The sequence below is a fragment of the Guillardia theta genome, assembly GCF_000315625.1.
Source record: "Guillardia theta CCMP2712 unplaced genomic scaffold GUITHscaffold_18, whole genome shotgun sequence".
Classification (NCBI taxonomy): Eukaryota; class Cryptophyceae; order Pyrenomonadales; family Geminigeraceae; genus Guillardia; species Guillardia theta.
Genome location: NW_005434656.1, coordinates 610618 through 625601, shown reverse-complemented (window position 1 = coordinate 625601; position 14984 = coordinate 610618). Strand labels below are relative to the sequence as shown.

The following is a 14984-nucleotide window of genomic DNA, read 5'->3' as shown; positions in this document are numbered from 1 at the left end:
GATGTCCGCAGTGAACCCTGAGCCCGAGCCCCCCGACACTGACAGCTTCATGGACTTGGAGCAGTTCTCGAGCTGCGGGAGAGTGAGAAGCCAGCAGGGGAGAGTCAAGAGAGTCACCTTGCCAGTCCCCCAGACAACGTTGGTGATCACGTCAGCCTGTGAGCTTGGGCAGCACTCGGTTCCGTCCAGCTCCCTCCACACCGTCACCACTCCGAGATTGTCCAGCGTGTCCTAGACGATCAGATCAGACGAGCAAGAAGGTGGGAGATCCTCTCTACCTTGTCCACTCTCAGCTTCGGCATCCCTTCCAAGTTGCCGCCGCATGCGTTTCCTCCATCCAGTCTGCAGTTGTTGAGGCCCGAGTATCTTGTGTGCAGTCCCCACTTAGCCGTTACAGTCATCGTGACCTCACCAGCCGGCACGGGGAAACCTGAAGTCAAAGAGCTTCAGCCAACCAGCTCATCAGAGTCTACTGACTCACCGTCCTCGGAGAACAAGTAGACCTTGGGCCTCTCGAGGAACCTCTTGAAGTTTGGACCCTGAAACCTGTCGCTCAGTCTCCCTCCCAGTCATCCGCTCGGGGTCACCGAAGACAAGGTGCGATGGAAGCAGGACATGAGAGGGTACGCAAACGAGATCGGGCTGATCCGAACTGCGCGATTCCCCGTAAAATTGAGCCTCAGGACGATTCCAACCTTGCAAGAGGGTCAGGACAAGCAATAGCCCAAGGCCGGTGGCCGGCTCACCTGGTCCCCTACCACTAGAGGCTCCAGCATGTCCCGTGGGACGGTGATGGTGTCCGTGATGTTAGCGTACTGCTCCTTGAGGAGGTTCGGGAGCATCGGGTTGGCTGCCCAGGACGACTGCAGGCCATCCACTGGAGATCGATCGAACATTCTTCCGACATATGTACACCCGCCGACTCCCTGCTCCTCCATGATTGCACGAACAGATGCAAGGATGAATTACCTGAGCTGGCGCTGCCCCCGCGCAGACGAACGCTTCCTGCACAAGACTGTCACCCCCCGACTGAGTCAACGTGAGTTGCTCTTACGATGGAGTTATCACGATCGATGGTCATGAGGGCGCCTGCGACGACAGAGATCACACCGTCTCCTGATGGCAAGCTCCCCTTGCCCTTGGGGATGGAAAACGACAGGGGAATAGTCAGGGGGAGGGGATCCTGTTGGTTTGTGTCTACGGCGATCGGATCCTCGGGGAAGATCCTCTTAGAGAAACAGAGCCCAGGAGAGAAGGTGAGCTTGAGGGAGCGGAAGATAACTCTTCCATCCAGACTGCACCCGCCCGACGAAGGTGATTTGTGGCAGTAGGTGGTGGACGCGGTGTCGGCCGTTCCGGTGTACAGCCCCTCGTTCCTGATGGACTTGAAAGCAAACATAATCTGCTCGTCCGAAGAGTACCGGAGCATGGCTGACTGCGATATCACGATGCTGTCCTTGTAGGGAACAGCAACAGATCCTTGTGAGCTCGACTGTGCAGCCCCTCCGCCCACCCAGTTCTTGCAGTTTGTGTTCCCAGCTGCATCCGGACTGGACCCGCCTCGGACAGACGGCGAGTCACAGACAGTCTGCGGCCCTGACGGATCGTACGGTCGCTGTCCTTCCTCCATGTACGTCAGGTTGCCGTTGAACAAGGAGCCCAGGAATGCCCCGTCCTCGCCATAGACGAGAATGCTGTCTCCAGCGTACTGCAGATCTCCGTGCACTTCCACAGTGAGAGTGGCTGACGAGCAGATCTGCGGGACAGAGTTGAAGTAGAACGAGTGCATGAAAGGCTTTGTGAGAGGGATCGCAGACCAGCCCATGTTCTGATTGTGGGTTCCAACCTCCCATACTCCATCATTGCAGAGTGACGAATGCGAGTCGATGAGTCGGCTGCAAGAGATGGGACGTGGAGGAAGTTCGAATATCCTCCCTTCGTTCAGACTCGTGCCTTCCACTATTTCTGCTGCCTTGGACTGCGCATATTGACTGGAGCAGAAGGGATCTGAAGACATCATGCATCCGGGGCGATCAAAATAGAGCATCAAACGATCAGACGTTGTACAAGTCTTGCTGGCACAGCAGGTAGCGCTAGCAGCCGGTGCGGACTTGCGAGCTCGGTAGACCTTCACTCCGTTGATCAAGTCGTACTCTGCTCCCTGATTGATTCCTCCAGATTGAGCCCAGCCTTCATACCTTCCAGATTTGTCAACACGCCCTTCGACGATCGAGACACCTTGCAAGAAAGAGACTTCGAAGCCCTTGAAGTATGAACCACGAATCCTGATTTCTGCCAAGTTTGAAAGGCATTGAACGAAGTCAAATTTCGTTGGCTTTCCCTTCTTGCCATTGATGAGCTCCCATGAAGCAGTGGATGCATTGGGCTGAAAAGTCTCTTCGAGTCTGACTTGATACTCGTGCATGAGAGTGGAGTCTGAGAGTTGGAAGACTCCCTTGAGCCCAACGGAAAATCGCTTTCGTTTGCTCACTAGTATTACATCATAGTCTGACACAACATTTGATCCCTGATCTTCATACTCAAAGTGGCCAAGAGTATACTTGAGCCAGCCGTTGTATGCATCGGCTGCGTTGCTTTTGTAGAACGTGGGCGGCGAAGCGTACCACCACGACTTGTCAAACTTTTCCCTGTCTTCGGATGCAAGGATACGATTAGCTTCATGCATCAACCCTTCGTTGCTCCAGCCGGAACCGACGAGCTTCCATCCGTCATTCCCTGAAAGAAAGTCCTCCTTCGCAAGAACATCCCCCTCCTCCCCGCGAGATAACGACGCCAGCGAGAGAGACACCAAGGTCACTATGAAACTCTTTGGCGACATGTGCAAAGTCAATGTGTTGTAAGGTATGACTGCAATCTGAGTTTTCTAAGCGCAAGGCATCACGTTAATATCCAATAATCTGCAAATAGAAGCAAATCAGTTTCTAACAACTCAGAGAACAGCATACAAGATCATCCTACACGTACTGTGCTATCCACTTGCTAAGATCTACCGTTTCCGGGCCTCCCTCCTTCACTCATTGAAAACCCTTCTCTGCCTCTGCTCCTTCATATCTGGTCCCCACTGTCTGGGCTGCACTGGCCGAGGCTACCTATCACTTCCCAAGGCATCCCATGGTCTTTCCCATCCCAAGGTGCTATCTCTGCTTGTGCTCCTCAAGGTTGCAGTACATCAGATCCCCGGAGACAAGCAAACCAAACTCTCTGCTCAACCTCTTGGATCGCTCCTTGAAGACCATCCGAGTCCTTCCCCACTTCCCTACCCCCCCCCCTTCTTCCGCGTCCCCCCGCCCTGCCTCCTCCATCCTGTTCGTTTTATCCAACGAACGCCAACCGTTACAACTTTGACTCAACCGTTTAATTTTCCACCCGGCGTCACTGCTGCAGTGCACCGGGCGGCCGCCGGCGAACTTCGGAAGTGCGGCCCGGCCCGGCGCGAGTCGGCCCGGCCGCCCGGGCAGTCGCCGCAGCCTGGAGCCAGTGGCGGCCCTCCCGGCCGACTCCCGGAGTGCCGCGGACTCGGAGGCGGCCAGGAAGTTCTGCACTCCGTGGCAGTCCCCAGTGACCGTGGCTGCCGTCGATTAAGCTTAAGTTAAGCCCAAGTTTGCCGAGGCAGAGTCTTACTGGAGTCTGATACCGTAGTACCGTTTGAACCAATGATTGAATTCGTGGCAGATTCTGCTCCCCGTAGCCTGAAGTGCCGAGTCACGTTCTGCCGCGCTGAGAGTGCGTCGGTCACCCGGGTTTCAGTCACCCGTAAGATTGCAGTACGGTGCCAACTGAGGGCCGACTCAGTTGGCAGTGCCCGGCAGGCGACTCGCGACTTTTCAACCACCGTACTAGCACCGTAACTAGCTGAGAGTCGTGACTATATGACTGTGTGACATTATCAAAGTTTATCGTTATAAAGAGACAGAGCTGTCAAAGAATGTCTCACATGAAAGACCTACAATCATACTATACTCTCTACCAGCTGCCGGAATTCACTTTCAGGACTAAGGAGTTCTACCAACTTGCTGAAAAATTTCAACAGAAATCAAAACGATGCCCGGTCGGAGGACAACTCCAAAAAGACTCAATCAGAGCATGGGATGGCATCAGCTCAATAGGACATGAAGTCTCGGCATCATCCCCTGCTGGGGGGGCTCGAGGAGGATGCTGAACCCTTGAGGAGGTCCTGCTTGATGTTCTCCAGTACCTCGCTGCGATTGCGCACCTTCAAACCCTCCGCTGTCATCATGAGCTCAAAAGCATACTCTGGCCTCAGAAGCTTGCTGATTGCTGCACGGCTCTTCCCGTACATCCTTGAGATGTCCCGCTGGCGCATCGGCCTCCTGTATCTCGACGACGCTGCAGAGGAATAATAGAGGCAGACAATCTCCACCTTGTTCTCTACGTTGAGCCGGCTCTTGCCCATGCACGCCTTGCTGTGCTTCTTACGGGCAGCCACGTCCCATCGTCCCACCTCGACCTCCTGTTGTGCAGCTACTGTGCTCGTGCTCGCAGTTACGTGGGGACTGTCGATCCGAGGTAGGTCAACGGCTTGGTCCTGCCGAGGATATGTCCTACACACCGTGCAGCCATCGAGCTCGAGGCTCGAGCACAGGCAGGTGCTAAACGAGGACGATGTTGCTAGGTCACCATGACTGACTTCTGCATCAATAGGTAGATGGAAGAACGGATCAGAAGCCATCGGGTCGTCAAGAGCATAGCGAGATGGTAGTGGGAGAGTCATCGGTATCCTTACAACTGTGTTAGAGCTTCAGTGACTTCAGGTGATGGAGGATAGAGGCTCAAGGGTGGAAGGTGGAGGGTGGAGGGTGGAGAACAGATGGCGGGGAGGACGGAATATCTCTTTACTCAAAAATAAATGTTTCATTCCCCTTGTCATCGCTACATTCCTCCAGCCCGCCTACGGTAGTACCTATTCTCACCGGTGGTCATGAGCAACAATTTAGGGGTGGTGAGGGGGCACTATGATTTCTAGTATTAGTCGTAGGCGTTCACCCATGTAAGAAGTCACCACCTCCTCACGGGTTGGTTGAGAGACCCCCAGTCTTCCGGTCTACGGACCGGGTCCTCCTAGAGGTGGGGGAGTCGAAAGTTGAAAGAACCCGTTCGGTTGGCAACATTTTTTTTTCTGTCTCGGTACCAAAGTAAAGAAAATTAGTACCAGTCGGAATAATAAGTAATATGATGCTAAAACAGGTACTGAGCCCGCGCAGCCGCCTGCCCGGGCCTGCCCAGTGCCGAGTACAGTCACCAGGCTGAGAGTGGGTCAAGCCTCGGAGGCTCCTGCAGGATGCTGTACGGTCCCCCAAACTTAACTCATCGGATACCTTCACTTAACTGCGCGCAGGACCTTTCATACCGTCCAGGAGCTGCTGTCCGACTAGTTCCGGGCCAACAAGAACTTCGGAAGGAGCGCACAGGCTGGGCGATGGACGAATGATTGAGAGATGAAAGATCCTGGACCGCCGGACTCGGGATGCGTTTCGAGCCGGGCCGAGAGACGTGCCGCTGAGCATATGCCATTACAATGCCCTCAGAGTCGGGTCAGGCTCTGCTGCTGCTGCGGCCAGTGCTGCTCAGCGCTGCTGCTGCTGCTGAGGCTGCTGCTGCTGCTGCTGCTGCTACTTAGTTAGTACTCCTCGGAGCCACTGTCCGGGCCCGGACTCCGGCGGCGGGATCCCACCGTGGCACCGCGGGGCCGTCCGAAGCAGTAGAACTTGCCTTAAGAGAAAACTGAGCCTATGACGGCCCGTGACTGAGCGAGCCTGAGTAAAGATCACCCGGCCCGCCGGATCCGAGCTGTCAGGACGGTCTTTTCTCAGGCTTCAAGCCTCCTCGACTCTCCTGATTGTCCTCGTACTGATTTTTAATTTACGAGTGACTTTGAGTAATCCTTGGATGATGCGACGGTTTCGGACGCGGCAGCCCGGCCCGGCCGGGCCGGCCGGGGCTAGTCACTGAGTCATGCCGTACCTGAAATGTCCGATGCTGCACGGTGCAGTGTAACCATATGTAACGGTCCATACCAACGGCCCTGGGCCCAGCAAATCATGTACTTGAAGCAACGGGATGAAGAAGAGGCGGAGAGTCGGGAAGGGTGGAGGAGACTGACCGATCGACATGCAGACTCGTTGATAAGATAGATGAGAAGAAGCTGATCTAGGCGGAAATCCTGTACTTCAGCAATGGATCAAAAAGAAGGAGCAAAACATCCTACTCCGGTTGACACCTTGCCGATACTGGATCAACCTGCAGAGTCGCTGGAAATGCGGACGAAGCAAGATGAACGTCTACAAGACACCAATGTAGCCAACAAGGAGGATCAGAACACTGAGAAGAAGGGAGCGGTCGCAGTGACGGGAGCAGCGATAGAGACAGGAAGAGCGTCAGAGACAGGAGAAGAGACAGGAACGGGAGGAGCGGAGGAGACGGGAGGGGCGGCGGAGATGGGACCAGAGGCGGAGACGGGAGCAGGGGCGGAGACGGGGGGCGCTGCTGCAGAGATGGCAGCAGCGGCACATAAGATAGAGGCGGAGGAGATTGGAGGTGCGGAGGAGACGAGAGGGGAGGGAGAAACGGGAGGGGCGGCAGAAATGGGAGGGGCGGAGGCGACGGGAGGAGAGGGAGAAACGGGAGGGGCGGCAGAGACGGGAAGGGCGGCAGAGATAGTAGCAGCGGTACACAATGGAGGGGCGACGGGGACGGGAGCAGGGGCGGAGACGGAGACGGGAGGGGCAGAGGAGATTGGAGTGGCGGCGGAGACGGAAGGGGCGGCGGAGATGGGACCAGCGGCACACGAGAGAGGGGGGGCGGCAGAGACGGGAGGAGCTGCGGAGACGGGAGGGGCGGCAGAGACGGGAGCAGGGGAGGAGACGGGAGGGTCGGCAGAGATGGCAGCAGCGGCACATAAGAGAGAGGCGGAGGAGATTGGACGGGCGGCAGAGACGGGAGGGGAGGGAGAAACGGGAGGGGCGGCGGAGACGGGAGCAGGGGCGAAGACGGAGACGGGAGGGGTAGAGGAGATTGGAGGGGCGGCGGCGGAGACGGGAGGAGCGGCGGAGACGGGAGGAGCTGCAGAGATGGCAGCAGCGGCACAGAAGAGAGGGGCGGCGGAGACGGGAGGAGCTGCGGATACGGGAGGAGAGGCACACGAGGGAGGGGCAGAGGAGATTGGAGGGGCGGCGGAGACGGGAGCTGCAGATGTTGGTGAGGATCAGTTCGCAAAGGGGGCTGAAATGTTGGTTCCAACGATGCAAGCACGTGTTGAATCAGAAGGCAGTCAAGGGACCAACGGCAATGAGGAAGAGCAACAGGTGACTGATGATGTTGCAGCTCAATGCTTTCCTATGTCGAGCCATCAGCCCTCGAGTGAAGTTGCGGGAGTCTCAGAGCAGAACTTTTCAGCGGAAACAGACCATATCGACGTTCAGCCGCCCCAGCACTCTCGAGAGTCAGCTCAAGGGGAGAGGACCAGCGGTGAGAATGATGCGGCCCGGCAAGGAGCTGAAGACGAGGATGGGCTGGACATCTTGGGTGCTCGCTCGGTATCTAAGAAGCTGAGCAGCTCCCGGGCAGAGAAGAGCAGCGGCGGTCAAGGCGCAACAGCAAGCGTTGAGGATGAGTTGCTCTCGAGCAAGAGGCGAGCGATCTCAGAGGCCAAGGAGCTTCTTGCCTACGGGGTAGGCGCCGGCCATGCAGTGCCTGAGGACTCACTGATCCTTGTACCAGGCGCGCGTCATGGAGAAGGTTTCTGTGCTGGGCTCTGGCCATCCTCAGAGCAGCGTCCTAGTCCTCTCCTTCGCAAGGGCTTGCAATGTTGCCGCCAGGAGCTGCATGAAGGAAGGAGCTTTGAGGATCGCGGACCAACTGCTGTAAGTTCTGACGTCTTGCGATGCTCGTTCTCCGGTTGAACTCATGGAGCTGCCTCGTATCAGGAAGGAGGCTCTTCACTTCGTTCGACAGAGTCACAGCATGTCCATTTTCCAAGAGAGCCAACAAACTCTGGCTGAGACGTACAACAACATCGGATGTCTTCTGAACAGCAAAGGAGACATGCAAGGAAGCCTCAAGTACTTGCGGCAGGCGGCAGGCATTGAGATCAACATGGACTACGAGGTGTTCATCACATCGAAGTTGTTGGCTCCTCCCGGTTCTCACATCCTTGCAGCCGAGCCATGCAGCAACAGTCATCAACATCTGCACCACCCTGTCGAGCCTGCAGCAGCATGAGGAGGTACCTCAGCTTCGGCTGCGGGGCGATGGGCAGACTGATCGATGGCAGGCGCTGGCGTTTGCCAAGGAGGCCGTAGACATGCTCTGTCACGACGAGGATTGGGAGAACGAGGCGGGTGCCACTGCAGCCGGTCTGCTGGCTGTGACGTTCATGGCAGGTCTCCGCCCCTGACTCCTTGGCGGGAGATCTTATCCCCGTCGCCTTCAACAACCTCGGCCTCGAGTTTGAGTACGCAGGAGAGCAGGAAGCAGCCATGCAGGCCTACGACCATGCTGTCCTCCTCGCCGTCAGGAGATGGGGGCCTGAAGACCCGCGGACCTCGCAGATTCAACAGTCTGCGTGGGACGCGAAGCACGGAGTGAAGTTGGGACGAAGTTTAGTGATGCAGAAACCGCCGAAACCGCCCAAGACAGTGAGCGAGCTGAGAAAGATCATACCCAAGAAGCGACTCCCTCTTCTGCGTGAGAGCACTCGACTGGCCCCGGGCATCTCCCGCTACCTCGAGACTACTTCTCCGGTGTACCGGCCGGTCGAGTTTGCCCCCGGTCTTCCTCCTTAACCCCTCCCCGCATGGCGTCGGCTGAAGCTTGTGCAGGCTTCCATTCTCCCAGGTTCTGGGCGATGAAAGACGGGATGGTTCCCCGAAGGCAGAGCCCCTTCTCCAAGGACGCGCGGCAGATCTTCTTAGAGATGTCAAGGTGCAGCATCAGCCATGGAGAGGTCGCTCCTCACCCTCGTGACGGCAGGAAATCAGGAGCCAATCAGTTCCCTTCCTTCGTGCAGAAGACCAGCTGGGGAGAACATCGGGTGATCGACTGTCGTCGGGGACTGGCCGCTGACTTGCTCATCAGTTGAATTGGGAGGACATACCAGTTGCGGACCTCTCCAGGCTCGACGGGTCTGTCATGAGCCGCTCGCGTCTCTTCTCGAACACGCTGTCCAATGACAGCCTTGCGGCGTACTCGAGACTGCAGGAAAGTCGTCGGTAACTTGTCGTGACCCCACGTCTCCGTTTATTAACGTGCTTGTCTGAATGTTCTTCGATGGTGTTGGTCTTCTTGGACTCAAGGGCGAGAGACTCTAAGTGAGCTCCTTTCCCTCCCCCGTTATCTCTCTGACGCGTGCGGGCAGATTCCGCGCCACCTCCACTACTTTCCAGAGAGGGCAGCTGCTGCGTACACAGTTGATGGAGAGAACAGCGATGAGGTCATCGTCATCAAGCATCTTGCCGTCTCTCCGTTCCCCGTGATGCACCCTAGATCGTTGAGAGCCTTTTGTGCGGCAAGTCTTACCTGTTGTATATCAATTGACCAAGCGAACCAGCACTCTGTAAATACAAACTACCTGGTAATTGTCACCCGAGAGCTGCCTCCTCAGTCCCATCTCGACATACTTCACACCAAAGTACCTCGACGATCCCTGCGATCAGCCGTCAGTGAAGCAAACGGCAGCCTTGAATCGCTACCAACGCAGCAATAGACGCCAGCTTGCTCTCTGCAAAGGAAATTCTGGCAGAATGGTAAGGGTCATTACTCTTTGGACAGGAAACAAGACTACACGAAGACTTCCCACCTCGTGAGCAGCTGGTCGACCTCCAGCTTCGATCGATATTCGAAGTCGTCCAGAATGAGCTTGACGATCTCTTCGTTCCCGATCATGTTCAAGAAACCCGCGTTCCTGGTGCACTCTGACTGGTCGCTCAGACAAGCTTCCCCACTCACCTCGTCATCCTCTCAAAGAGCAAGTGGCAGATCACGAGGCCTCGTGCCCCGCTGTAGGGATGGCTCAGCATCAAGACCCTGACCTGAACCGTGAGTGAGCAGAGCTACCTGTCAAAGAGCGCTGGTCAAAGAGAGCGCTCACCTTGGATGATTCAGCGGGTTCCAGGTGAGTGATATCCAGTCGAAGGATGTTGTGCAACTCCTCAGCGTCCCCGCACTTGAAGAGCTCGTTGGATAATCTCTCGATGCAAAGCTTCTGCATCGACTTGCCCAGACATCATTCACCGACGAGCATCGCATCATGACTCACCGGAATGTCCAAGAAGAGAGAGAGGGCAAGGAGGTTTGCTAGCTCTTGAATCGACATGTCCCCGAAGAACTCATTCTGAAACGTGTTGATACGATTCACCAGGTTCTGAGGGGATTCAATGAGACCTTCTCGCATCCAGTCACATCAGACCTGCAGGTTTGTGAGGGTGTTGGCGTGAGCTTCCCGTTGCTCCGCAGGAAGCGCAGCAGAAGGCATGGCCTGACGGCAAAGGAAAGGAATCATCCCCAGCACATCCAAGGATCGCCATCTCACGTAGTTCTTGAACCGCGATAATTCGCTCTCATGTTCTCGAAACGTCTCCAGGAAGAGAACGGCCTGGTCGACACGTCAGCTCGAAAGCTTTCCCTTCTTTGCCTTCCCGACCGCACCCACATGGACTTACCCGCTTCACAGCCGAGTAGTTACAAGAGGTATGGTTGAGGACGATGCTTTCTTCGGCAAGGTCCATTTCCCTCCCTTCCATGATTCCAGAAAGAAACCCTGCAAGACCGCATTGGGGAGTGCAAGGCAGGAGGAGCTTTCTACCTGACAGGCAGGCAATGCGCCTGTCCGCTAAGACAATGCTTTGTGTCGAAGAGTAGTCGAAAGGAACCAGCGTGATCTACAACGGATTCACTGAGAAGGAGTTCTCGAACAAAAAGCCCACCTTTTCTGTGTTCCGCGCATCCATGGCTTCAAACCAAGTTTGTTGCATTCGTGACTGTTCTTGACTTCTTGTCCGAATGACTTTTCTAACGCTGTTGGGGTTCTTTTCCCTTTACGTCTCTCCTCCTTTTCTATTGTGACTTCTCTCCTCTATTTCCACCTTCGGGTTCCTTCACCTCTATTATTCTCCTTCTCCGCTTCCCCCTCCCCTTCTCTGGTCTCTCTACCCTTTCCTCTCTCCTCTCTCCCTCTCTCCCTCTCTCCCTCTCTCCCTCTCTCCCTCTCTCCCTCTCTCCCTCTCTCCCTCTCTCCCTCTCTCCCTCTCTCCCTCTCTCCCTCTCCCCTCTCCCTTCCTCTCTCCTGTACTATGCTGTCCTCTCCTGTACTATGCTGTCACCTGCCTTCTCCTACCCTGCTCGTCTACAAAAGCCTTGCCCACTTCCCACCACCCACAAACTTTAAAACGTGGTAAACACCTTCAACATTTATCATGAAGTTTGAAATTTGACATATAAATTTCAAACTTTCGACTGGACCAAGCTAGGAAATGGAAGGCGGCTGACAGCGGGAAATGGGAATCAGGGTGGGTATGGCAGAGGAGGAGGACGGCAGAGATGGACAGGAGAAGGGGGAGAGAAAGGACGCATACAAATTATGGAAGTAGGGGCTCATCTAGAAACTGAACAAATGTACCGTTATGTTTATATTGCTTTCAAAGATTGTAGAGATATAAATTTACACCCTCGCTTGTTCCTGGAATTGTCAGCAGACTGCGGATTTTAGAGCGCCTTCAAATTCCTTCCTCAAAGCCAAATAATCTTCAAAGAACTAGGAGCATTGTCCTGCACAGAGTAAAAGGCTTTTCTAAGATTTCTTGCTTTTCTTCGCGGACTTGACAGATTGGTCCTTTCCCTTCTTGTCCTTTTGATCCTTAGCTTCTTTGTCCTCGTCGTTTTCTCTCTTTCGCTTTTCTCCCGCTTCGTCATTTCCAGACTTCCAATGCTTTAGAATGGCGCGCATCAACATGAGGCAATCATACCAGCCCTGCCTTGATGAACCTCGCTGCAGCATCTTTGTTGAGCTTCAGCTTCGACTTTTCGTTTTCTTGAGCAGCTGCATACACAACACCTCAACAAAAGAAACAATCTGCTGCGGAGAGAACTACCTGTAGCATCTTTCAACTTTGACATGTAAGACTTCACTCGAGCCAACTCCTCGTTCACTTGGTGCTCCTCCGTTGCTATACCCTGCTCAACAATCACATCTCAACATCGCTGTTGCGAAACTCACCTGTGTCTTCAAGTACAAGAAAAACAGAGAATCGATCGTGTATGCTATCATCAGATTCAACTTTGCTCTTTGAACGGGTTCCAGGCATGCATTTAGCGTATCCCAGGGCGTCGCGAGGATGGGTTCTAGCGCAGTCTCCAAATTATCAAGAGCGGAGTCTATCTTGTCCAAATTTTCTTCCATGGCCTCCGGCAGCTTGGATGCACTCATGTTCTGAAAGAGCTTGAAACAAAAACAGTCATGCACTTGAAAGCAATGGAGGGAGGGGAGGTGGGTGTGGTGTGGTGGGGTTTGTGAGGGACAAAGGGAAGAGGTAGGGAGGAAGGGAGGGCAGGGAGGGCCCAGGAAGGGAGGGCAGGGAGGGAGGAAGGGAGGTCAGGGAGGGCAGGGAGAGAATATGCTCTTATCATTAAGAAGATCAAACATCTGTTCAGATGTGGGTAAATCAACATTCCCGATCATTCTCATGGGAAACAGCTCAGAAACAGCTCGTCGTCCCCTTCGAAGATAGTCTAGAATCATCTTAATCATCTTCCTACCTGATTTTCTCCAAACTATTTTTGCATCACTATCAATCCCTTCGGAATCAAAAGCGCTATGCCGCCTCTCCTCCTCTCCTGTACACTGTCCCTTCGCCTCCTATCGCACGTGCATTTTTCGCATCCAGCCTTTGACCCTCATACCGACGAAAAATGCTTCGACGGTTTCAACCGTTATGGCCCGCCCTCTACTGAGTGCCACTTCAAGTCAAGTTGAGTGCCCCGGTGACGGTCACTGGAGCCGCGGTGCTTGCCGGGGCCGCACCGGGCGCTACCGGGCATGCCATGGAGAGCCGTTGCTGATCACTCAGGTCAGTGAGCTTGAAGAAATTCTGCCAAGTTGAACTGATGCAATTGAAGGACAACGAGGTCCGAAGTTGAAGTAAATGTAAAAATCTATTGTTAAATTATCCCGTACACTACAGCTCAATGATGTAACTTCTCCAACTCAAGCAGCTGCTTCTTCAGGGTGCTCTCCGACCTCATGATGCCGTCAACAGGCACAGCAGCTGTACTTCCCTGCTCTACAACAGTCTTTTTTGCAAGAATTGTCGGCCTAGAATGCTGTTGAAGTTCAACCCGCTTCGCGGCTGCTTCTTGTACACGATTCTCCTGTACCAAATGAGCATTCTGCGCTTCTAATTGTGAATGAAGCTTCTCAAGATTCTTGAGCTTCTCATCGACAGAAGGACTTGCTGCTTTCATGATAGCGTGAGTCTTCTGTACTGAGCTCTTTCCCGCCTGATCGTTTCCGAAAACATTGTCATAATAACCAACAAATCCTTTCGCCTTCTTGGCTTCATCGTAAGCCTTGCTGTGCCGACCTCGCACATGTTTCGATGAAGACCGAGCGTGCGATGAAGACTCAAGTTGGTGGAAGCCGTTGACAGATGCCTGAACTAATTTGTCACTTTCCTCACCTATCTGGGCAAGTTCCTGATTCTCCAGCTTCTCCTCGTGTTCTCGACGGTAACCGAGCACTTCCCTCTCATATTTCCTGATGTCCTTGGTGGAAAACTTTTCTGGCTTGTGTACAAGCACCTTCTTCTTTTCGACGACAACGTTCTTGTAGTTGCAGTCGGGCTTCGAGCAATCCTTTGTGGGCAGAGAATCAAAATAGCTGTTCAAGTCCTCCAAAGCATGGTGTGAGCCATATGTGACTGAGTCAAGTCCATGCCCAGTTGTTTGAAGCAGCATTGATGTTTTTGCCCTCTTCGTGTTGGAAGACAACGCAAGTGGTACCCCAACGGAACCTGATTCACTGCTGTCTGCCTTCTTAGAAGATATTATCTTGGATATGTCCTTACCCCACGGATCTGGGATGTGAAGACCGTTCTCCTTTCCTCCGCCTTCGGTGTTAGCTTCATTGCGCACAAATCTCCCACTTGGCAGCTTTTTCATCCACCAACCATGTGAAGCTGGTTGTGGAGCAACTTCCACCGGGGAGTTGTAATCGTACAGTCTTGCACAAAAGCGTTCACACCTTGACACGAAATCCCATGATGGCTGGTATCGCTCTTCCCCAGCACAGCTCAACCTGCAGTCATGATAATGCTGCTTGTTGTCCTTGGTAGAATATCTTGCCGCTGTCGTGAGATACTTCTCTGCATATTCGTAACTTGGGTTATTGGTAGATTCGGGGCTAGGTTTTTGGGTAGGATACCACTGGGGAAAAGTTAGTTTGTTGTCAAGCAACCCAATGAAAGTGGAACGCACCTGGTCAAAAATAGACACCCGCTTTACCACGAGATCGATGCGAGGGACGAATGACACGACAAGCAACGCTACGACAAGAGATTCAGAGGTGTCAAACAGCAACAGATGGAGTTGCAAAGAGATCATGAAAGAATATTCAATCCTCTCTCTCCAGTTTGACACAAAACAACGTTTAAAAAAGAGTAATGGAAGAGTTCCATGACAACGAAGGCGCAAAGACAGCATGTAAGGGTACAAGGAAGCTTTCAGCATCACCTGCAAGGCAAGCGAGGCCCATGCCAGCCACCCCCGCTGCCTGCATCTTCCTCCTGCTGCCCGCCATGCGAAAAGCCGCGCCTACCCCCTATTTGGAAGTGTATGGGGTCTAATAGGCCAAAAGAAGGGGTTATCGGTTGAAAGTTTTGCGTGTAGGTGGGGTGATTTGATCACCCGGTCTATGAATTATCAAAGTGTGATATAAATAGGGGTGGTCAAAAACT

At 54.0% G+C, this 14984-nt stretch overlaps 4 protein-coding genes across 4 annotated transcripts; 1 reads left to right on the top strand and 3 right to left on the bottom strand.

Annotated features, from left to right (window-relative positions):
* Positions 1-4144: 4144 nt before the first annotated feature.
* Positions 4145-4753, bottom strand: GUITHDRAFT_104935 (hypothetical protein; the record flags this gene model as incomplete). The annotated part of the gene is made up of 1 exon (XM_005836328.1): positions 4145-4753. The coding sequence occupies one exon, from the start codon at positions 4751-4753 to the stop codon at positions 4145-4147; it is 609 nt and encodes a 202-aa protein (XP_005836385.1).
* Positions 4754-6215: 1462 nt separating this feature from the next.
* On the top strand, positions 6216-9619 carry GUITHDRAFT_162170 (hypothetical protein; the record flags this gene model as incomplete). The annotated part of the gene is made up of 11 exons (XM_005836327.1): positions 6216-7709; positions 7759-7901; positions 8001-8145; positions 8198-8263; positions 8312-8374; positions 8421-8808; positions 8859-8961; positions 9010-9070; positions 9115-9248; positions 9333-9347; positions 9395-9619. The coding sequence occupies 11 exons, from the start codon at positions 6216-6218 to the stop codon at positions 9510-9512; spliced, it is 2730 nt and encodes a 909-aa protein (XP_005836384.1). The 3' UTR covers positions 9513-9619.
* Positions 9620-11993: 2374 nt separating this feature from the next.
* On the bottom strand, positions 11994-12460 carry GUITHDRAFT_67864 (hypothetical protein; the record flags this gene model as incomplete). The annotated part of the gene is made up of 3 exons (XM_005836326.1): positions 11994-12073; positions 12126-12210; positions 12251-12460. The coding sequence occupies 3 exons, from the start codon at positions 12458-12460 to the stop codon at positions 11994-11996; spliced, it is 375 nt and encodes a 124-aa protein (XP_005836383.1).
* Positions 12461-13215: 755 nt separating this feature from the next.
* On the bottom strand, positions 13216-14631 carry GUITHDRAFT_104931 (hypothetical protein; the record flags this gene model as incomplete). The annotated part of the gene is made up of 1 exon (XM_005836325.1): positions 13216-14631. The coding sequence occupies one exon, from the start codon at positions 14629-14631 to the stop codon at positions 13216-13218; it is 1416 nt and encodes a 471-aa protein (XP_005836382.1).
* Positions 14632-14984: the final 353 nt, after the last annotated feature.